Source organism: Hyperoodon ampullatus, assembly GCF_949752795.1.
Source record: "Hyperoodon ampullatus genome assembly, chromosome: 4".
NCBI classification, from domain to species: Eukaryota; Metazoa; Chordata; class Mammalia; order Artiodactyla; family Ziphiidae; genus Hyperoodon; species Hyperoodon ampullatus.
This window is the reverse complement of record NC_136917.1, coordinates 139,263,648-139,287,472: the sequence shown is the minus strand read 5'-3', so window position 1 is coordinate 139,287,472 and position 23,825 is coordinate 139,263,648. Positions and strand designations below refer to the sequence as shown.

Below are 23,825 nucleotides of genomic sequence, written 5' to 3'. Positions count from 1 at the left end.
TGTCTACCACTACATAGCTTCTATTACTGTGAGAGAAATTAATTTTCTCGATGAGGAAATGCCAGTTTTAGAATCCTTCTTTTCCAGGCCTTTCCTTAAAATTTCAAGATACAGAAACAGTCATGGTAATAAACTTTAGGAGAGTTATGTTAGTATGGAAACATTTTGAGATGTGAGAGGCTTAAACATGGGATGTTCCATGAATTCTATCCATAGTGAAAGAGGATAGATGATGCAGGGTATAGTTTCAATGAGAGCACAAGTATAGTAACTTCAACGTATTTAAACATGAAATATTTCAGAAAGTACCACTTGCTTACATTTTAATTATACTAATTATCCATTTATAAAATAGATCTTTCATCATCCTTAACTGTAAGTTGGAAATGTTCCCATGGTTTAGCATGCATCTTCAGGACAGTGGCTCTTGGACAAGTGAAGAGGAAGAGAACAAATATTCTTTAATACAGATTGAATTTACAACCCAATGGAAAAACAGACCACCTTTATAGCTAGCTTCTATGTCAAACAATCAGAGCTCTTCCTTTGGTCTTGTGGTGCCCAGCAGTCAAAGTACTAGGTGCAAATAAACTATATTTTTAGAACAGTGTTTTACAGATATTTAGTCATTTAAACTTGTCATCAATTTAGATTCAAGTAAAATATGGGGTACCATTATGAGCCTAGTACTTTTCTAGATATTTTTAGATAAATTATTTTAATCTTCATTGATCAGATGAAGAATCAGAAGCTCTGAGACCTATCTCAGTCACACAAGTAGTAAGTGGTGGATAAAGTGTTAGGACTTAAATCTATTTGATTTAAGAAATCAAGAAAGCACTAAGAAAGCTTAGTGCTTTCTATTATAAGATACTGTTTTTGTCAAATCACCATTAACTTGGGCCACATAAATCTGTCATAGGTTACTGTATTATTTTCCTAGGGCTGCTGTAACAAATTAACACAAAGTTGGTGGCTTAAAACAACAGAAAGTCATTCTCACAGTTCTGGGAGCCAGAAATCCATTATCAGTTTCATCGGGCTGAAATCAAGATGTTGGTGGAGTCATATTCCCTCTGAAGGCTCTCTCAGAGAGAAACTCTTCCTTGCCTCTTCAAGGAAGGCACATTTCTTGAGGCATATTTCTTGGCTCATGGCCTTTCCTCTATCTTCATAGGCAACCGTATAGTATCTTCAGATCTCTCTCTGCTTCCATCATCAAATCACCCTCTACCTTCTGTATGTCAAATCTCCCTTTGCTTCTATCTTATGAAGATATTTGTGATGGTATTTAGGGTTCACTTGGATAATCCAGGATAATCTCAATCTCTTCATCTCAAAAATTTTAATCTAATCATATCTGCAAAACTTTACTACATAAGATAACATTCACACATTTCAGTGATTAGGACCTGATATCTTTGTTTTTGTTTGTTTGTTTTTTAAATTCTTATTTTATATTAGAGTATAGTGTTAGTTTCAGGTGTACAACAAAGTGATTCAGTTATACATTTTCATGTATCTATTCTTTTTCAGATTCTTTTCCCAATTAGGTAGTTACACAATACTGAGCAGAATTCCCTGTGTTATACAGTAGGTCCTTGTTGGTTATCCATTTTAAATATAGCAGTGTGTACATGTCAATCCCAAACTCCCTAACTATCCCTCCCCCCCCACCCTTCCCCATGGTAACCATAAGTTTGTTCTCTAAGTCTGTGAGTGTTTCTGTTTTATAAATAAGTTCATTTGTATGTTATTTTTTTGTTTAGATTCTGCATATAAGTGATATCATACGATATTTCTCTTTCTCTGTCTGACTTACTTCACTCAGTACGACAGTCTCTAGAGGACCTGATATCTTTGAATGGTCATTATTCAGCATACTACAGTCCACCTTCTGGACCATCAAAATTTATATCCGTTCCATACATAAAGTGTGTTCACTCCACACCAACATCCCCCCAAATTTCCACCCATCATAGCATGAATTTCAGTCCAAAATCTCATCTAAATATCATGAGCTCAAAAATCCCAAGTCTCATCACCTAACCTAAATTAAGTATGGGTGAAACTCTAGGTATGATCCATATTGGGGCAAAAGTCCTCTATATCTCTGGATATGTAAAACTTGAAAATAAAGTATCTATTCTCAAAATACAACAGTACTACTAGTGTTACAGACTTTCCCATTACAAAAAAGGGAAGGGGAAAAATGAAGGAAGAAAAGGGTCACCAGTTGCAACTAATTTCAAAAGCCAGCAGGACAAATTCCATTAGGTTTCAAGACTTAGGATTAGTCCTTTGTGGCTGGAGGGTCCTGCTTCTGAATCTGTGGTTCTGCATTCTCTGCCCAAGGCTCTGCCCTCACCATGACACTTCCTTTTCTTGAAAGCTAGTATGTGTTTGCAGCTGAATGATTTTGTCAGCCTGTTTCCTGCTTGTAGAATTTGGGAAGTCTGACAGTTTTCCTTCACTTTGTCCTATCTCAGTTTCTTTCAGTCCAAGCTGGCAGTGTTTCTGCTGATATAATGTTCTCAAAGACTTTGTGGGTCTCCTGTGTATATCACAAGCATTCATGTCAGCAGACAAGATGGTGCTCCCCAGAGCTTTGATAATTTCTATTTCTGGCTTCTGTTGAGATGCCTGAGGGAACCCATCAGTCACATGCACTAGCATAAGCTGTTCAGTCACACCGTTGGCCTTTTCTTTAGAGCATACTTTCCAAATAGTGAATCTTTTAATTTAGCATCTTTTGCAGTCTGGATAAGTTGAGAAGTTCCCAGTCAAGAGTTGGTTCCATTTTACTTAACAGTTCTTTCTTCACTTTATCTCTTTCCTCTCACGTTTTACTGTAAGCAGCAAGAAGAAACCAGACTGCGCCTTCAACACTTTCCTTAGAAACTTCCTCATTTAAATTTCCAAGTTCACCACTTACTGCTTTCCACACAACTATAAGACACAGTTCACCTAAGTATCTGCCACTGTATAACATGGATTTCCTTTCTTCCAGTTTCGAATAACATGCTCCCTGTTTCCCCTATCTCTCAGCATTTTTAATATTTCTATTTCTACCAACATTCTCTCTATGAAGATACAGGTATTCTCTAAGATAACACAGGCTTTCTCTACTGTGCTCTTCACTTCCTTCTGAGCCTCACCAAAGGGCCTTTAATATCTATATTTCTCCCAAAAGTACATTTAAGGCAATCTAGGCTTTTTCTATCATGTACTTCAAAATACTTCCAGCCCACACTCATTACCTAGTTCCAAAGTCATTTCCACAGTTTTTGGTATATGCTACAGCAGCACCCCACTCTGAGGTATCAAAATCTGTGCTGGTTTCCTGTGTCTGCTGTAACAAATTATCACAAATTTGGTGTCTTAAAACAATAGAAATTTATTCCTTCATAGTTCTGGAGGCTGGAAGCCTCATATTAGTTTCACTGGGCCCAATTCAAGGTATCAATAGGGCCAAGCTCCCTCCATGGGCTCTAGGGAGAAAATCTGGTTTTCTCCTCTTTCAGCTTCTATAGCCACATTCCTTGGCTCTTGGCTCCTTCATTTGTTTTCACAGCCAGAGCTTTGCATCTTTATGTCTCTCTTTGTCTGCTTCCATCATCAAAGTGCCTTCTGCTATCTAATCACCCTGTGTGTCTAATCTCCCTGTCTCTCTTTTATAATAAGAACAAGTGATAGCATTTAGGACTGACCTTGATAGTGCAGGATAATTTCCTCATCTCAAGATCCTTAACTTTATTACATCTGCAAAAATTTTATCATATAAATGTAACATTCACATACTCTGGGGATTAGGACCTGATATCTTTGGGTGACTGTTTTTCAGCATACGACAGTTATTATCTCCTAAAATAGGTATGCTCCTAGAATCCAGTCTTTAACTTTGGAAACGATTGAACAAAAATATTTTAATAATTGTATTTGGTTTAATATACTCATTTCATAGATTAAGTTTCTGAGGCCAAGATAAAGTAAATGATGTGCCTGATTGCACAGCAAATGTTTTGACACAGCCAAGACTATGAACCATATCTCTTTACTCCCACTCTTTTGCAGTATGTTCTTCTCTAAATGTGTCACCAAGAATTGCTCATTTCTTAATTGTCACCAAATTACCCCAGAACCCAAATACAACTCTGAAACTATAAATAACTATCCCACAGTCAGCATCAATTTTAAAAGAGAGTAAATTCATCATGTATCTCTACTGAACAGTCAGTAGTAACCTGAGGCAAATAGGAGAAATATGGGAAACAACCCATTTCAAGGACTACACAAACTTTCATTCGGAAGTTTGTATGAATGCAGGTATTTAGCATTTACTTAAGTAATGAGGCCTGATTTATCTTCTAAGTTCTCAGAATTGTAGAACTTAGAACTCAATGGAATTTTAAAAGATAATTTACTTCAACCGCAGTCTTCAGGTGGGTAATATGTTCATCACACTTTCCAGACCAGGTGACGAGACCAAAGAAAGTCTTAAGTGTCTTGGCTCAAGGACACGTGGTTAAAAGGAGAAATTTATCTAATAAACATATAGAGAGGACCCATTATATTTCAGACAGTATATTAAGGCCTGGCAGGCAAAGGTCAGTGTGATGCATACAGTGTTCACCCTCAACAAGCTTTCTGTGTATGAGGAAACTAGGTGGGTAAATTAATCAAGTGTGAGATTGTGTTAAAATACTAGATACTGAGTGTTGGGTTCTGTGGAGATAATAGAGTGGTCAGGAAGGTTTCCTAGAGATGACATCTAACTGGGACCTGAAAGAAAGGGGACAAGGGGCAGGAACATCACTCCAGCCAGACCTAGGAGTGTGTGCAAAGGCTGCATGTGAAGGAACAAGGTATGTTCGGGAGCTAAGATCAACTCAGTATGTCTATGATGGGGAGTAGAGTAAGAAAGGAGGTGGGGGTGAGGGCTTTACATGGCATGCAAAGAGATGAAGTTATTATTTTGAGGGTACTGGGAAGAAACTGAAGTATTTCATAGAGAACTGGCTTGTGTAGATTTGTGCCTTACACAAATCAGAATGGCTAAGACTAGGGTGATTTTGTAATGCGGTACTTTGAGAGTGAATAGGGTGCTACTGATAACATGCCAGAACAAGAGGCACATCTGAGACTGTTCCAGGCAAACCAGGATGGAATGTCACCCTAACCAAGGCTGTCCTAGGTTTGAATCCTGCCTCACTTATGGTAACTATATAACTTCAGTCTGGCACCATAACTTTTAGACTCAGTCTTCTCATCTAAAGATAGTATGGGAGTAACAGTGACTCTTTTACCCATTTCACAGAATTTTTCTGTGATCCAACTGATGAAAACATTAGAATTCTTTATAAACTACAAAATAAAGTAAGGTGGTATATGATATCACTTTTCTGTTTAATTTTTTATTATCTTATGACTTAAGGGTCTTTTCAGAAAATGGGATAATTAAAAAGCAGAAACTAACACACCATTGTAAAGCAATTATACTCCAATAAAGATGTAAAAACAACAACAACAACAACACAGTAGTCACAGCATAAAATAGTAATAAGAGCTAACATTTTTGAGCTCTTAAAATGTGACAGGCCCTATATTGAGAAATTTACATTTATAGTCTCATTTGTAAATTTACAAACTCATCCTTCTAACAGTGATGAGGTAGGTGATATTATTATGCTCACTTAACAGTTGCACAGATCACGTCCCTGGGAGTCCTTTGTCCAAGGCCACACAACTATGCAGTTTTAGAACCCGGATTCTACATCAAGAAGTATGTCTGCAAAGCTCATGGTCTTAATAGTGGGTTAAAAGACTTAAGTATATTCTTTTGCAAGAAAAAGAGCTGTAGTCAATTTTTTTCCCCCTAATCACCTAAACCAAGTAAATTTGAGACAATTTAGAATGGCAATGACAAGAAAAAATATACAGGTGGAGCAAGTAATATTGATGCCTCAGTAGTTCCCTTTGGGAATCTGCTGTGAAATTGTAAAACCCCTTCCCAGTGATATGTGTAAGTTAAGAACTTCTGCAGGAGGAGGTATTTTAAATTTTAAGTAGTGATCATTTAGCAAATCAGGAATGCTAAAGATGATGCCATTTGGTATAGATCACAGGAACTACTTTTTCATGTCCCTAGTATGAAAGTAGTTCTGGGTTTTTTTTGTCAGATCAAGCTACAGTTTTAATATTTTTAGGTTATGTCAATTATACTATAATTTATACCCTTTTCAAATATCTCTCTGCCTTCTCTTTTTTCTTTACTTCAAAAAGTAAAACAAATATAAAATAGAGAAGGCCGATTTTAAATGTAAACTATATAAGTGTAATATTTTAGCAGAGAACTTAAGTCCTCAAATCTAGGTATATTTACATACTTCCCTCTCACATAATGGCACATTCTAGTGTATTTTGCTTTGTATTTCATAAGATACCCACCAATTTGTAAATTCTGCTCCACCCCAGTGGCCTGCCTGTTGTTTCCTGAAAACTTCATGTAAGGTTCTGTGCCTTCTTTTAGAATATTCTTACTCCTTTCTTCTTATCTAATTCTATCTGGAGTCCCTTATCCTCAGTGTGATACTCCCCTCTCATTCATCCCTCCCTCAGTTACAGGTTGCTGTTTACTTAAATTCCATCCTGCTTCCTTGGAATTTAGTATAAACTGCCTTATATTACCTTCCAGCCGCCTGGGAAGATCTGTTTCTACTTCTAGATTGCAAACCCTTTGAGGGTATGGGCCAAAAAGTTCACAGTCATGGGATGAGAAACAAGAAGTTTAACTAAGAATATCCTGAAAGCTGAGCATCTGTGATAATCCTGGTTCAAAACCATATCATAACTTGAAATATAAGATTTATTTTGAAATATTTAAAAATTGAGTCACTTTTAGTTTTTCCTTTAATGCAGTAATCTGTCTTCTTCTAATCTTCATGGTTACCTGTTTTGTCCTTATTTTGTTGTTGTTTTTCTTTCTTTTGTTCTTTTTTATTGTTGTGTCCTTGAACACATTTGTTACCTTCTATTCTTTATTTTTAGTTCTTCACTTTCTACTCATCTTCACTTTTCAAATGTCTGCTACTAGTCTCTTAATGAACCAGACTGCTATGCTTCCCCCAAACTTCAGAACTTTATGGATACTACAATTCCAAATCTTAAATTATTTCAGATGTTCTAATATTTCTGTTTTTAAAAAATGCCAAGTGCATTCCTCATTCCTTCTTCTTTTTTCTAATAGTTTTAGTTTCCACTTCATCAAGTAACCTGCTGGTTGCTTTCCCGATACTTTCCCTTGAAATAAGAGAAGCATCACATTTACTCTTCCTTTATATAATACGCATTTGATGAGGGCACCATTAAACTACTACAAACACTAACTTCAACTTCTCCAAACTTCTCACCAAACCCCAGGCTCAGTGTGCCTTTTCTGTACTTCTTGGAGGAGGCACCAAACTCTCCCCATGCTGTTCCCTTCCTCCTACCTCCCATCTTCAGAAGGCTACTCTAGCCTAGAATAGTTCCCAATTGTTTTCTGTTAGAGTACCCTGCTTGCTTTCCATACAGTTACCCCAATTTTTCATCACATATCTCTTTATTTGTTTTTTTTTTTTTTTTGATATTGTCTGTGGAGTGAAGCTCTGAGAGAGGAAAACCAGCATCTTTGTTCAGCATGTATTTAAGTGTCAGACAGTATCTGACACAAAGCAGGCACTTAATATATTTCTGTTGAACGAATAAATGATCTCATTTAATCTCTACCATGTAGAAAAGAGATAGGTATTGTTAATACCCTTGTTTTACTGATGACAACTTGCCCAAGTGATACACTATTGTCTGGCAGATTGAAGCCTCAAATGCACCCACTTCTGTGTCTACAAAGCTTACTTTTGATCCAGGCCCATAATTGTAATCACTTTTAATCAAAGCCCACACTTTTAACCCCTCTACCCTTCTGCCTTTTTAGCAGGAACTCAGATTTAGCCTTCCTTACTCTGATACCGTGGCTGCGATTACTTCTGTGGGATTCCTTTTAGATCACAGGTTCTCATTTCAGTTAATTTAACATCCAGTTGAATGCCAGGGATTGGGTTATATTTCCCTCACACCTTTCTTGTCATGTCAGCCCTTTTGCAGCGCTACTCATTAGCTTGATCTCCTTCCTGAGAGTTCAAAACCCTTGTCTTCATCACTCCAGCAAAACATCTCCTCCTCCTTTCACAGTCTATGTCTAAATGCTCTATGGCCTCTTCTGCTTTTCCTCTGGCTTCTAACATTCTAATTATATGTTCTTTACCATCTCTCTTGCTTCAGCTTTAAAGCATTTATGTAGTTTCATTCGCCAACTTTTTATACCATAATCTGATTAATATCCCGAGCACTTTTTCTCTTCATCTTTGTGGAATCATAACCTTCTACAGAGACATTCCAAAAAATGCCCTAGAAATCTGGCTTACTACATTGCTAATTACTGTTATTAATAACATTGTAAATATATCTCACTTCAGATCATAAATAGTAAAAAAATTAGTGTCATGTTTCCTCATGTTGCAGAATATTAATTTTTCTTTTAATAATTCTATCAGTAATTCAAAGCTATCCCTATAGATAGATGGAAATCCATCTGTCTTTATCTGTATCGATCTATCTATATAATTTGAAACAAACTGTAAAAAGAAGCTTGGCTTTTAATTATTATTACAGTAACAAACCAATCTAACATACCTAAATAGTCAGATTCTGCATATAATAAAAATAAATCTAATTCAGCAATCAGCGCCAAAAGGTTCTTTCTTGAGAAAAGTATGTGAATACACATATGCTATGAATTTAAATTTTAACTCCTGTCAGTGTCTCAATGTTTTCTAATAAAGCTATGTGCATTTCTATATTTGGTCAGCCTGAAATACACATGCATGTACGTTTTACATTTTTCCCCTTTGATAACCAGTATTAAAATGAGAACATTCGTTTCATTTTAAAGAGCTACAGTTGGCAGGAGTGTACAGAGAAGCTTTATAATCTAAGTGAGGTCCCGGAAGTTGGAAATATTAAAGACCTCCAAATTAGTGTTCATCTTTTTGAAGTAAATGATGACTTCAAAAAGAAGCAAAATAATTATTTGATTTCCTAAGTTATCTTCACTTTCTTTCTCTTATAGGAGTCCAGACAAATGCAAAAAGGTCAGAAAATTGACAAAGTAATTAGTTAAGTGTTGCATATACTGACACAACTTTTAGAAGAAAGGTGAAATGAATGTGTAGGGAGAGTTACTGGGAACAGAATATTTAACCTGAAGTAAAAATGCAGATTGATGATTTAGTAACTAGACAATCAGCATCCATTCTCAGAAGATGCTTATTCGTGCTTTGCCCACTGTGCTGAAGGCAAAGCTTTAAGAAATTGGCCTGAGTGTTGGGATAATGGGACTTCATTGGAGATTAAAAATGAGAAGAGCCACCTGATGGAGTATGTTGAATTTGCATTGCTGAAGACTTTTTTTGCATAGAATATAAACTACATGTTTTGGTTGCTTATGTGCCCAAGTGATACATCCAAAAACAGCTAGGCTACTGGTTCTAAATGTAACATGGGATGCTAAGGAATGATAATGGATGACTTTCCCTTGCTTCAGTGGTACATAAGGGGTTTAGACATGAGGGAAAAGAAAAAAAAAGAAAAGAAAAGAAAAGAGGAGAAAATAATGAAGTGGTGAAGGGGTGATAAAATATCAGGGATTCACAAAGCCTCAGATGGCTGATACTTCAGATGTATAACTGCCTCAAGATAGAACTATTAGAAAGCTGCTGATGGGTCTTGAATTGTAGATTCTATGAATATGTCAAGTTATCCTCAAACAGGGGCAGTGCCTCAAAAAAGGTTAAGGATGAACTAACACATATGTTTATCAGTAAAACATGTTAACCTAAGGTCCTTGAAAGAAAATAATAATGATGATAGGAAATAACAATTATTATGGAAAAATGCCTGTTTAAAAGAATTCTTAATTTTGCAGTTAGGATTAATTAATTAGAATTATTAAAGTTAATAATATTTTTAAAGTTCTTAATTTTGCTCTTTAGAATTAAGTTCCAGTTAACCCCCACCATTCATAATTAAGTTATCATTGTAGTGAAATTATTAGGTTATATTTAGTTGACAGTTATGTGAAGTTGGGGATATATTGACTTAATATTTTACCTCATCTATTATGGTTAATTAAATGATTCATTAATATCTTAATGACACTGCTCATTGTAGGAAGCATGCCAAACATTTGAAACTTCCTCATTAACGATAACACACATACTGACAGATTAGATATAGGTAAAGGTAGACAGGTTTAGGCTGAAGAATTATTAGGTGAAGTATAAAATGAGGCAATACTTTACTGCCAGCACCATGAATCTATCAAATGGTAATTGGATGCACGTGTTAGCAGCAGTAAAAAGTCACTGTCCAGTTGTCCACCTTACATGGGAATCTACTCTAAGTGCCATCTTTGATTTATTGTTCCAATTAGGACATAGCGTTCAAAGAAAGAATACAACTGACCTGATTTAAAAGCAAGGAAATCTTTAAGGCCATTATTTTGTGGGTGACCCACCTCCATTTTAGATATCTTGAAATTTTCTGTTTGTGCAAAATCTGTACTAAATAAATACTTGGTTTTAAACTAATTCTGTAAAACATTGACACATTTTATTCATTAATTCAGTACCAGAGTGTCACTGGTGGCTTCCCAAGATGCAGGTATATTTTCTTACACTAATTTTAAAGGTATGTTTCTAGGTTATCACTTGTTATACCGACTGACCAGCACAGGTAGAGGTAATAGGCACTGAAAAAACAAGTCCCAATTATGAAAAGTAAATAGTTTTAATCTGCAAAACCAAGTAACAAACACCATTTGTCAAATGGCAAAGGTAAATGATCTTAAAACATTGCAATATATCAATACCTGAAAAATTAAGATACTTCTGCATAAAAAGCTTCAGACAAAATGAGTTTCATTACTCTGCTAGATTGTAATAAAACTGTATTAAAATTAACATAAATCTTATGCCCAATTTTACTGGAAAATTAAAGGAGAACTTTAATTTCTAGGAGGGAAATGCTAATGTTTTACTTACACTAAGCAAACATCAACTATTAATGCTGACAAATGTTGGAACAGTAATACTAAAAACGTCATCTGAATTACTCTTCATTGCAAAGTTCACAGAATTAATGTTAAGATAGATTAAAATCACTTTGAACTAATACGCATGTATTATTCTTCCTTCTGAAGCATAATAAAGAAATATCATTTGTTCTGCTATTTTGGATAAGCGTACAGACATTTAAGGCTTAGGAAAGATGGAGATATTCATAGGCAGCTCATAAGTGTGAGGAACATTAGTTCCATTTCAAATGAGCCGTCAACTTTTTTCCAACATTTTGGCTTGTGGAAAGTCAGCCGTTTGGATAATAAATGGGGTTTGCCTCTGAACATTAAGGTAATTGTGTAGGAATTTAAAGTGCTCATTCAGGTTCTACCATAAGTTCATTAAAAAATGAAGAAATGAACTGGAGTAAGGCTTTTCGCTCTAAACTGGGTAGTAAAAATGTAGAGGAAAAATGCATGCAATGGCGTTTCCTTCATTGTATAAGGCACAGTTCTTCTTCTTTTAAGTTCTGTGCTTAAACATCATTTTGAAAACACCTGTTTTTAAAGAGTGGTGCATGCCTTTCGGTAATAGATTACTAAAATACTCAAGACCTAGAGATTGGTGTCTCTGAATTCTCATACTTCAGTATTGGCATGTGATTTCTGCCAACTGTTTTCTTGAGTTTCTTGTAGTAGATGGTTATAAATCAGGTTTATAAAGAGGAAACTCTCTGTAATTGTGCATTTTTAATGGATTTATGATAAATCCATCAAAGTGGAGGGTCCATATGGTAGGAATGTAGTAAAGGTAACAGGAGAGTGTCATGTAAACATTAAATAGTGCCTTCCACCTTCATAAATCCTCGATCCTCATGATTAAATGCTGCCAGTTATAAATTATGCAACCCAATTCTAGAAACAACCACAACTTAAATAAGACACCAATGGAAGCCATAAGTTGTATGTAGGTTATCTTCCCAGAAAACTGTTGTATATTTATTAGGAGATAATATTCAAGTCCTTATTTTCCTCAAAAATTATTTTCTTATTTAACTTCCTAAAATAAGCTCTAGTCCTGATTAAAAAGTAATAATGTAAACCTTATTTACAAGACAATAATCAGTCATTTCTATGTGGTGAAATACCTTTTTGATTTGCAGAGTCATTCTAAAGCTTTAGGTCTCTAAGTTTTGCTCCTTTTAGAGTCATACATCAGGAGTTTCTCCAACAGCCCAATTTCACACTTGTACTTACAATCAAATTGTTTTATTACATGTGGGAACAATTAAACATTTGGCCCTCAGCTGTAAACAATTACTATATACAATGATATTCATGGATTTTTCTTAGTCATGTATTCCTAATGCCTTCTGTGAGATGGATGTATGTGTACGTTGTGTGTCCATGAGCAGTTATATTCTCAAATATAATATCAAAAGAGAGATTTCACCTAGAGAATGCACTAACATTGTCTGATAACATGCAGACACCTGCAATGGTAACTTTAACATACTCACTCTGTGCCACTGTCATTTTGCTACTCTTCCAATTTCCTTCTGATGAATAGTTGGTGTGCATAGCAAAAAGCAATTAAGGATCTGGATAATTTGGTTTTTAGAGTTTTGTGGTGTCTACTTCTGATATATTGACATCAATGTTGTCAGTAGTAGCGAGGTAGAAGAAATAAGTAATGGTAAAACCAAATCGACTTGGGCTTGAATCTGGCTCTGTCAATTTCTAGTTGAATGACCTTGGGTAATTTACTTTTTTTCAGGGTTAGTTTTCATATTTGAAAAATGTGGATAGTCCTATCTAAATCACAGAACTATTATGAGTGTTAAATGAGGTATATATTTAAAGAAATAGGGCACATACTGCATACTCAGTGCACACTGATTTCTCTAATGTCTCACATACTCCTTTCCTGAAAAGACTCATAAGCACTGTGGCTTTCCATTTTGAGAGTATCTATCCTTGGCTCTCTCAAGTTTAGGGATACATTTTCTTTTCACTAGACTCCCCTTTTCTATAAGTGACAATCAGGGGAGTAGCCCACAGCTGTTTTACTCACATCCAGAAATAAGTCCACCGGTTCCAGTTGCACGGGTACCTAACAGCTGTATCCAGCCTTTCTAGTAGGCCAGAACTGGAGCCGAGTGGTAATGTTTCAAGGGCAAAGCTCTAGATGTAAAGAATGATATAACAAACCTAAATGAGCCCGAGCATATCTAGTGACAGATACGCCACAGCTATTCTAAATTATTCAAGCTTTCTCAGACTTCTAGCAGGAGAAACATAATTCATCACTGCTCCCTTTATTCTACTCTCATATAATGGCAAAGGAGGAAACAAAAAATACCCCACCCCTAAAAATTTATAATAATCACTCAAAATGAAGCAGAGTTCCTCTAGCACATGTAATATTTTTAGAACCATCCAATTTCTGGGAACCAACTTTGGAGGTAGAAGTTAAAAATGATTTTTCAGTGCTCATGGGTGATTTCCTTACTTCTCTTTTGTTAACATTTTGCTGGCAAAAAGCCAGTAAAACATTTGTTTAATTACCCAGGACCATCACAAACATGTAACCTCTTAGATAAGCCGTTACTGTATTTTAGCAGCAGTAATACTAGGGTCAAAAGTAACAAAGAAAATTAAGCTTCAAATAAGCAAACCTTAAAAGAACAGCTTTGTGTATTGAGAATAATTAATAAGTTGTTTAGGAAAATGTTACTGAAATGTGGTTTTTGGACAAGGAACTGACACTCTTCAGAGGTTAGATACCCTAATATTTAACAGGCTACCATTTGGTGCACTGGCTGGCTGGTTACCCTGTAGGCATAGCAAAAGTTGGTTCTCATGTAATTATGCAACATTTAGACAATATCTTAATGATACCATGTAGTTCAGCTGAATCAGTCCAGCTGGAAATTGTAGCAGCATTCTTATTACCCAGCCACATGTGAAATGAAAGCTGTTTCAACCTCTACTATTCACTTGCTATGTCTTGATACAGATGTTCTTGGAAAACCTAAATTATTTATGGTTTGACATTATTTAACATAGCAAGCTCCACCCCCTTTCATTTTCAACCATTGATTAGGATTGCATTACTATATAAGATATTATAATTTTAACAGGGACTATTAGTTATCATTTATCACATGGAAGACGTATTCGTATATTTTAGACAGTTAGGATGAAAATTTTCCACACTTGTTTTTACATGATAAAAATCATATACTTTTCTCTTTGCAGATAATTCTTACTGTAAAAAGATATTTTAATGTGTACAGTGGAAACCATTTACTAAATGGTTAATCACACAGTGATCATTATTTTAGAAAATAGTAATTTAAGTTGCATAAACTACTATAGATTGCTCCTTACATCACATGATAAAGACACTTAAAATACAGCAATAGCAAAGTCAAGTTAGTGTAAAAAAAAATTTGCTCAAGGTTAACACTCTGAAATTTTATTATATTTCTCTGAGTTATTTCCATGAACTAAAAATACAAAGAATTTCAGTCCCTGTGAATTTTTTTTTTTAACTCCAGCTCACTCTTCAGCAAGTGTTTGGGCCACTTCTTCCCCATCATCCTACCTGGATGATATCACAACTATTTTGTTTTAGAAGTGAATAAAAGTATTAAAATTTTAAATTATAACCATAACATCTATACGTCATATCTAATAAATTCAGGTAACAAATTACTTTGGAGCAAAAAAAAATGACATTATTTCAGCCACTTCTTATGAATAAGAATGGAAAAAATATAGGTAATGGACTATAGGTACATCTCTGGTAGTAAACATCAAATGGAATACTTTAAAACACACAAATCTTTTTTATTACTTGTAAACATATTGTTAATTTTAGTAAATGGAACTAGAAGCTGAGGAGGAACAGAAGTTAATGTTGAAGGTATGTGCGTCCCCAAATAAGAAAAATGTCTTATTTCTTGTAAATCTTTATTGTTAAAAGATAATGCTAAGTTCTGGTTAACTGTCTTTCCCATTAATACCAGATACTTTCTGGACTAAGGAATCATGAAGTATATGACTCACGTATTTAAGTTAGCTAGCAAATATATGCTTGGAATTCCCAAACAACTGACAAAAAAAAATCCTTTGAAAAGGTGACTTGGAACTACCATTGAGATAATACTAAATGGTCATTAAAGATGTTTAAATGTTATTGTCTACTGTCTTCAGTGTGCCATTACATAGCCTCAGGGATCCTTTCAAATTGCAATCAATAGAGGATGAATAAGTCTCACCACTTGAAAGTAAGCAGGAAAGGAAGCCAACAGAGTAATCTGGCTTTGCTGGACTGATTCAGGAAGAGACACAATGTTCACTCCTCCTCTTCTAGCTCTCCCTCCCCCTACCCAACCCACATCCCTACAAGAAAGAAAGAAGAGAAAGAGCTAAAGAAGGAAAGAAGGAGGGAGAAAGGAAAAAGGCAAGAAATCCAAGGATGGGGCATAATTTGTACTGAGGTGAAAACCTCATCCTATGGGATAAACCAACACCATGGAAACAGACTTATGACTTTTACTTTGAAAATAAAAGAATGACAATGAAATTTGTGTGAGGTCTGTGTGACTCCAGTCCCAGATGTTTACAGTGCTGTAGTACTATGGCTCTGCAATATGAGAGGTTTGAGAAGAAACGAGTACAACAGGACACCACAAAGCAGCGCATATGCTATTGACAATGCAGACTTGAGCATCATGTTACCAAGAGAGAAGGCAGGCAGAAGACAAATAGCAGCGGTGGTGCCTGAAATCTAACTTCATGGACTGCAATCACTCAAACCAACATGAGGGACCAAAAAAAAAAAAAAAAATCAAAACCAGAAAAATGCTTTTGCTCCTATCTAGAGGAGTGGTAGGGTAAAGGGATGGGGGTGGGGGAGAGTGAAATTGACTTTTCTTTCTTAAATAAAGTTCCCATAAAGTCCCTATAATTGACAGCGGATAATTATTTTCAGCTTGAGGAAACTGTCCTGAAACTCTTAATAAGATTGCCAGCCAAAAGAACAAAATGTGTTTACTTGAGCCATTTCCAGAAGGGAGGGAAAGGAGACCTTGGGATGAGGTGGGGAAGGGCGATGGAGACAGAGAGGGGCACCTATTCACTGCAACAACTCTTGGGCGCCCTGCGTGGTCCCGCGAGTGACAAGCCAGAGAGACGGGGCGGGCAGGGTGGCAAAGAGCCTGGGGGCGGGGGGGAAGGGATCGCGTTGCGGGGAGGGGGTTAGGCGGCGCAATGTATACACCCGGGGAGGGGGGTGATATAGTGTGAAAGTATTCCACTTAATCATTTTACAGGAGTTGGGGACGTAAATATTTAGCTGGCCACATCTGGAACAGATTCCCCCCCCCCCCGTGGGGTGGGGTGGATAACTGGAAGGAGGGGAGGGCGCATTTGTTACTTACTGTACGGGCAGTTCTCCTTCTTGGTACCGCTGACCTTCCCGTTCTCAATCTTGAGAAAGTACTTGGTGAAAGAGAAGAGCTTTCTCCAGCGGACATCTCCTTGGAGGTGATTGTAGCTCCGCACATGCCTCCCCGCACTGGAAGGAGAGGAGAGGGACGAGGAGGACGAGGAAGAAGAGGAGTTGGTGGCCTCTGGTGACACCATGCCCTGACCAAGGGCTTGGCAGGTGACAGGGACGGAAGACACTAAGAACAGCAACAAGAAGCAGCAGCAGCAGCCGGGCAGGTGGGGAAAGGCTGAGGCACAATGTGTCAGTATCCATTTCCACATTGTACTGAAACTCTCGGCACTGGAAATTGTCTCATCAGAAGGAACATACTGGAACGGTAAGACCTGGTGCGAGGCAAGGAGACAGCTGGAGGTGGCGGCCGCTGGTTAGCTCCCTCTGGGCTCGGATCTGGCCAGAAGTGAAAGCACCAACATCCATAACTCCTCGGAAGGGCCGGCTGCCTCTTCTCGCCCCTTTCTCGGATCCGCTGCCGCGCGCCCCTCAGTCTCCCGGCGAATGTGGACGTGGGTGGCCGCAGTAGCAGGAGCTGGTGGTGGCCGTCGTGGTGTGGGTAACCCTCGATCTTCGCTCCCCCGGGACTTACTTTGTTCTCTTCTTCACTCCTTTCTTCACCATGTTAGATGCAGAAAAAGGTCTGAAAAACAGATGACAGCACGGTGAACAAAACCCAAAGGGGCTGGGGTGGGAGGCTGGGGGAGGTATCTGCGCCCTTCTGCGGTTGGCACCTTCTGGTCCCTCTCCGCACAGCCCCAGCTTGCCGGCCAGTTCTAAAAGTGAGTCCCTCTGAGTTGTCAGAACTGGAGTCAGCTGCCCGGTCGCCGCTGTTCTCTTCCCCCGCTTGCTTTCTCTTTTTGGTGGTGCCTGTTGATTTGAAGCCTCCAGAAAGTCACTTCTTGTTTGGAGGGGATGGCGGCTGGTGTTTTGTTTGGCCCTATTTCCCTCCCCCCGCCCCCCCCTTCCTTTGGAAAGCCCGCTTGTAAACAGGTTGAAGCCTGGAGTCTAAATGTCAGTGATTCTAAGCCAGAGGTGGGCTCTGCCTCTGCTGGCCAAACCTCATTTGCAGGGGTGGAGAAGCGGGGGGCGGGCGGGGGGGAAGGGGGTCAAACGGCGGTGGGACATCTGAAACCCTCGGCTGCTGGGAACGCCGAGGAGAGGGAGGGGGGAGGGGGCAGGGAGGGGGGAGAGCAGGGGAGCGAGGAGAAGGGAGCGCGATGCCTCTGCCTGGAGCTCGGGGGCTGCGGGTCCCTTCCTCGCCACCCGGGCCGCCGCAGCCTGCAGCCTCCGCCAGCGCCTCCAGCTTGGGCTAATTGCTGCGAAAGCGTCCCTGTGCTCGCAGCGCTGGTCACCGGAGCGAGCCGTATCCTCCCGCTTTCCGAATTTTGCTGTCTTCCAGTCTGAACCAATCCCCTCTGGGGAGCCCCTTTCTCACTTGTTTTCCAGTATAGGATTTTTTGTTTTTTTATTTATTTTTTCCTTTTGGCAGCGAAGTACTTGAGAGCCACCTGGAGCCTGGGGTTTGGCTGACTTTTTTTTCTCCCCTCGCTCGCAGAAGCAGGGGAGGGCTGAGGGAGAAAACAGAAGATGCTGAGGATCAACCCTCCAAGGCAGTAGATTATAAACTGGTGGGAGCGAGCAAAGTAAAGGAAGGCATAATTAGCTTCCTTTCCTCCTCTTCTGCCAGCTTCCAAGGAGGTCTCTGCTTTAATGAATCACTGATTTCTCGCTTCCTTTGCTGAAGTAAAAAAGTTCACACTTTGGCCCTCTCTGACTTTTAAGCTCAGGGAGATTTATCACCACCCTTAAAAGTCGCCTCTCTCGGCGCAAATGAAATCAGGGACCGAAATGACCTATTTCTGATAGCTAACAAGGGTCGTTTACAGAATAACGCGTGCACTTCAAAGCGAGCTCACTTTATTGAGATTGCGAAGATTTAACCATACGATTTTGCCGAATATTCTGCTGTTTCCTAGGCAATTTCCTTTGCACTTTGCCATCAAGAGGTATTTTCTTTCTTCTGTCTTCAAATTTTAAACATAAAGGGCTCTGTTTTACAGTATAACTGTACCACCAGTCTCCCTCTGTTTTTTCACATTCACCACCCTGAAACTCCTTCGTTGCTAATAAACTTGCTCATGTCTCAGGTACAGACAGAATCAAGTCCCTGGCTAGGCAGCCTTTGCCAAGGATTAAGAGGCACAAAGAAGGAGATACTGTGATAATCCGTCCCAACCTGAGTAAGAATTCCTAGAGAGTGCCTTTAAGAATTACTCTAAACTAGGGACAGCCTGACTGGAAGAAGTGACTGAAGATGTATTGATATAAAGTATTTATGTTCTGTAAGGCAGTTGGACCTTTGTGTTATGTTGAAGCATGTGAAATTGCCAATATGTTATGGTTTTGACCTTCAAAAGTGGCAGTTTCATATGGTTCAGCCTAATTTTTAGGCAGCTATCCTAGGAGGGTGAATCACTTCAAGGTGAACTTGGGAGTTTGACCTCTGCAACTGTAATTCGAAGGGAACTCATCAGGGGAGCTTGTGTATATACTACAAATCAGAGTCCCTGCAATGTGCACTTGGTCTCAGTCTTCATTGAACAGGACAAAAGACAAAGAAATAAAAAAATCTAGCTTTGGAAATGGGCTTTAGGAATATTGCCTAATTATGTTGTTTGGTGACTTGAAAAATGACTTTACACTGTGCTCTTATAGTTGCCTGTGCATTCAGAGCCTTTGAAACAGAACATTTTAATACTAGAATCAGGATTTTAACTGCATTATTTATAAACCATTGCAATGCTTATTCAGAAGACTTTGACAATGTGGTGAACACAGTAGATCTTTATATTTAATGTAATTAGCTCTGATTTCTGTAGCTATTAATTGGAGAGTTAAGCAAATAAAGAGCATATGTCAAACAAGTCTGGTTCTTTCATTAAAGCATGTATATTTAAAACTAAACTCACAGTGCTAATTTCAATTTTCTAGTTCACAGTTTTATACCTGAGCTGAAAAATGCCTAAAAAAGAGTGTAGTGTTTCTAAGGAAATAGTTTCAGCCCAGTTGTTCAGCAGAATCCAAATGTTTGAATTGACAAGTAATTAAACCTACATGTTTTTTTGGAAAAAAAAAAATGTTTGATGAAACCGTACAATAAAAATCCTGCCATGAAAAGTTACAAAACACATGAAGTTATTATTTTGAGGTTTCTCTGCACTGGGCATCAACAGTATTGGTGCCAGCTTGAGATCCTTTCAATTCTTTTAACTCACAATAGACAACCCCCCACCCCAAACCTCGAAAGTAGTCTTTCTGTCTCTCTCTGTCTCTGTCTCTCTCTCTCACACATACACACACTCTCTCTGTCTCCCTTTCACACACACGCACATCTACCAACTTTCTTCTCCAGTAGAAGAAGCTGTTCAGACATTTAAGTTAGAGATTTTGTGTTTTTATTCTGTCCTAAATGGGAAAAGTACATCTTTAAAACTTCCATATTAAAAGCTGCTTGCAGCAGGTGCAGTGTTTAAAAGTTCTAGAGCCCTTTTGCCTCTCTTCTGTACAGCGTGATGACAGGAGGGGCATTTACAAAACAGCCCAAAGGAAAAGCTGACATAGCTTTTTAGATTATATCTCGTTCTTCTTTCTCTTTTCTGTACAGCCTTTCTTTTATAGCACAGTTGAATCCCTAAATACTCCACTGCTTTGCATTGTTAGGTCACCTCTTAGGTTAGCCCGAGAAAGCCTGAGAAAAGTTCCACAGGAAAGATGCACTATTTAACGGAATTCAATCTCTCCCAATAGATTTGAATCACTAACATAAATGTATGAATGTAGATTATATCTCTGTAATGAGGCCTGAATCATTCTCAGTTACTTCAAAGGACTGAAATTCTACCTTGCTTTTTTAGCAGCAATAATCAGGTCTTAATGGATTCCTTTATTAATTGTTTCTCTGCAACGATTGCAAAGGACAGTACAAGCTTCAGATTCGAATGGTACCTACTCATTCTAAAAGGCAGTTTTTCTCTTCTTTCCAACCTCTGGAAGGCATGCTTTATTTCTATGCCCTAAACATATCCAGTAATGTTAGGCTAAATCTTTACTGGGGGAAATAGATGTGGCCTTCTGTTAAACACGATGTCTTGAGAAATTATTGAGGCTTTTAAAAGCAAGACTATGGCAGCAGCCATTGAAGAATCCTAAAATGTGGTTATCTGACCTTAGAGAAGCAGTTTGTGTATTTGCTTCCAGATCCTTCAGTAGCTATTCTGTTGAAGCAGTTTACGTTTTAAGTGTGTATTTCCTGGATCCTTTATGTTGCCTGGCACTGTCTGTGGTTCACTTACAAGATGTGTGTTCTATTATGTGCGATGTTATTGGCAGTGTCAGTAAGCTGCTTTAAATAATATGAAGTCAGGTCAAAAGTCAGCCAGGCTGTTCTACAAAGTAGACATGTGCAGGCCTCATTTTTGAAGTTTGCAGTACAGACTTTATGAGTATGTACTCCAGCTCATTTTTTCTTTTTGATACGGAAGAGGCCAGTTTTAAGGCTTTGTTGGGGCTTGTGATCTTACCAGGATGCAGCTAGAGATGATGCTAATAGTCATAATATCTGGGGGGAAATAAAATAGTGATATCTTATTTGTTTTTAACTAGGGGTTTCGAATGAAAGGAAAAGAGGTCTTACCTCGTGGAGAGTAGTGTAATATACTGCAGAGCCAATGGGACTCTTAGCAATAATTGAATCTAACTCATTCATTTCATAGGTGAATGAACAACTGATGCCCAAGTCACTTAGTGGTAGAACAGAGTTTAGAACTCAGGTACTAGGTTATGGGCTATTTTCCTAATTTTTTGGTAACACCTGTCTTGTCTATTTTCTCTTTTCCCCTCTCTGCTCCTCTTCTTATCATTGACCACTCATCACTCTAATGTCTGAGATGCCAGCGGGGAAATGATAAAAAGGGTTAGGAGGCTTTACTTATGGAAAACCAATATTTCTTTGTTGCAGTAGATTAGCCAGAGAAAAGTAATAAAATAGTTTAGTGTTGAATTGTTAAGTACCAGTTGACTAGCCAAATAAATATTGATATTTATTTGGCAAAGGGGGCTATTTTATCAAAGCCTGTGAAATGAACACAATTGGAAAGCAATGTATATACATGTTTCCAGAATATTGAAGGATTTTGTAAAATATATAATCTGAATTTATAAGTTATCCTGCAGAAAATTTACAGCAACTTCTAGAAAAGTAGATTTATAATTTGATTCTGCTTTCTGTATTCTAGTATTAAGTTTCCATAAAGCAGTGTGATATTTCAGAGCACAGGTATTGGCTTAAACAATTTTTTTTCAAAGTTTGAAACTAATGTAAATTTCCTATTCCCTAGCTTTCAGACAGACTTAATGATCTCTTATTGAGAAGGAAAAATGGCCAAGATGGTGAAAAGGACCTTTTGAAGGAAAAAATATTCTATATAAGGATGTTTAAATCATATAATAAATCACCAAAAATTCCTGGAAACTGAACTCTGCATCTTGGCACCAAACACAACAAACATATTTCCACAAAGCTGCTGTTTGTCTCCTTCCAGCTGATGGTAAACAGAACCTTCCCTTGACAAAGCTGTGAAGTCTCTGAAGAGTTCTGTTTGTTTTCTGTGTTCTCAGCTGTCCCTTTGTCGAACTGTGCCTCCTTTCACTTCAAACTCTCTAGGTTTCTTAGTCCTGTATCCTAGATCAAAATTTTAAACATTTTGATCTCAGTCATTTATGTTTGTGAATTAATTGGCAGGTCGTAGTGTTTTCTTTAAAGTTGCAATGTTTTATAACAACAGACATTTGTAGTATCTTCATTTCTCCATCCATTCACTAATTGGTTTTTATTCAACTAATGTTTATTGATACCTATTGTGTGCTAGCTGGGCATTGTACATTTTGCAGGATTTTACCAATAAATTAGAGCAATTTACCTTGCAAAGAGGATAAATGAATGAATGAATGATTTTAGGCACTTTATTATTGATGGACAAAACAGGGTTATCTTAGGACTCAGACAGCAAATGCAGAGATTGAGAAGAGAAAGAAGAGCCCCTGAAATTTCTTTCTGGTTGTTCTACTCCTTACAGGAAGAGCTGAAGGGAACCCTGAACTCTATTCTCAGCTTCATGAAAGAGCAAGACCCGGTCTTTGGCGGCTTTATGGCCCTGGCACAATCCCTACACTTTCTCCTGCACTCTGGGGATTTTGGCTATGCCCTTTCTGCTGACTAAGCCTGACTCGGTTTCTTTTCCTTCTGTTCTCAGACTCCTGGATGCACATTTTGTGTTTTCTAGCTCATTATTTTAATTATTTCCCGCTAAGATTTCCCTAATCTATCTGCTGCCGTATGCTTCCCATTAAAACATACATATCATCAAATATAATTTGACCTAACATCCGTTCTCCCTATTTGACAAATTTTTCTCTGATAAATAGACTTTGACAAAGATTTATTATCAATGAATTAGTATTCATAGAATACTACAAATTAGTATTAACAGAAATATTATTGTTTTGGAGGAATGCAGTATGCACAGTGCTGGTTTTTCTTGGGTTAGTCCCCAGACCGATTTTCTGCCCTTTTCTGCTCAGCTCTGTTCTGACATCTGTGCATCACCAGTGTCCCTTGGACGGATGACTTGCAGTTGGTTTTGGAAGTGGGAGAATGGGATCTTCAGAAGATCAGAGAACTTCTGGGTATTTCTTCTTCTCCTCCTCTTTGTTTCAGTGTCAGTTTTCTAGTAGTGGCTGTGTCCCTCCAGATCCTCTCCTCCAGGGCTCCAGCTACCACTGGAGTTCCTACAATAATATTTCCTCCCCTCAGCCCTGAAGTGCAAGGAGTGGTAACAGTTCCTCTCTATTGCTGATCTGCATCATCCTTTGCTCTTTCTTTTCACATACATACACCTCTATAACTAGTAACTTTGTTCAAGTCTCTTCACATGAAGCAATGAGGGAAAATTTTGTGTCCTAGTCAGGACACCAACTACGGTATATATATTCTGATAACCAGCGTATAATAATATACATTTTGTATATATGCAAAACTCCACAGGGGAGTGTAATTTAATACAAAGTACCTTGGGGAGCATCTAGTGCTTGCTTGATATG

General features: G+C 38.0%; 1 protein-coding gene across 1 annotated transcript in view; it reads right to left on the bottom strand.

Moving 5' to 3' along the window:
* The window catches only part of FGF10 (fibroblast growth factor 10), a gene marked incomplete at both ends in the record, with an annotated part of 80,995 nt that extends 64,062 nt beyond the window's left edge, over positions 1-16,933 (bottom strand). Inside the window, one exon of the mRNA XM_079702282.1 lies at positions 16,603-16,933. Coding sequence (XP_079558408.1) covers positions 16,603-16,933 — 331 coding nt within the window. The remainder of the gene's footprint in view (positions 1-16,602) is intronic.
* Positions 16,934-23,825: the final 6,892 nt, after the last annotated feature.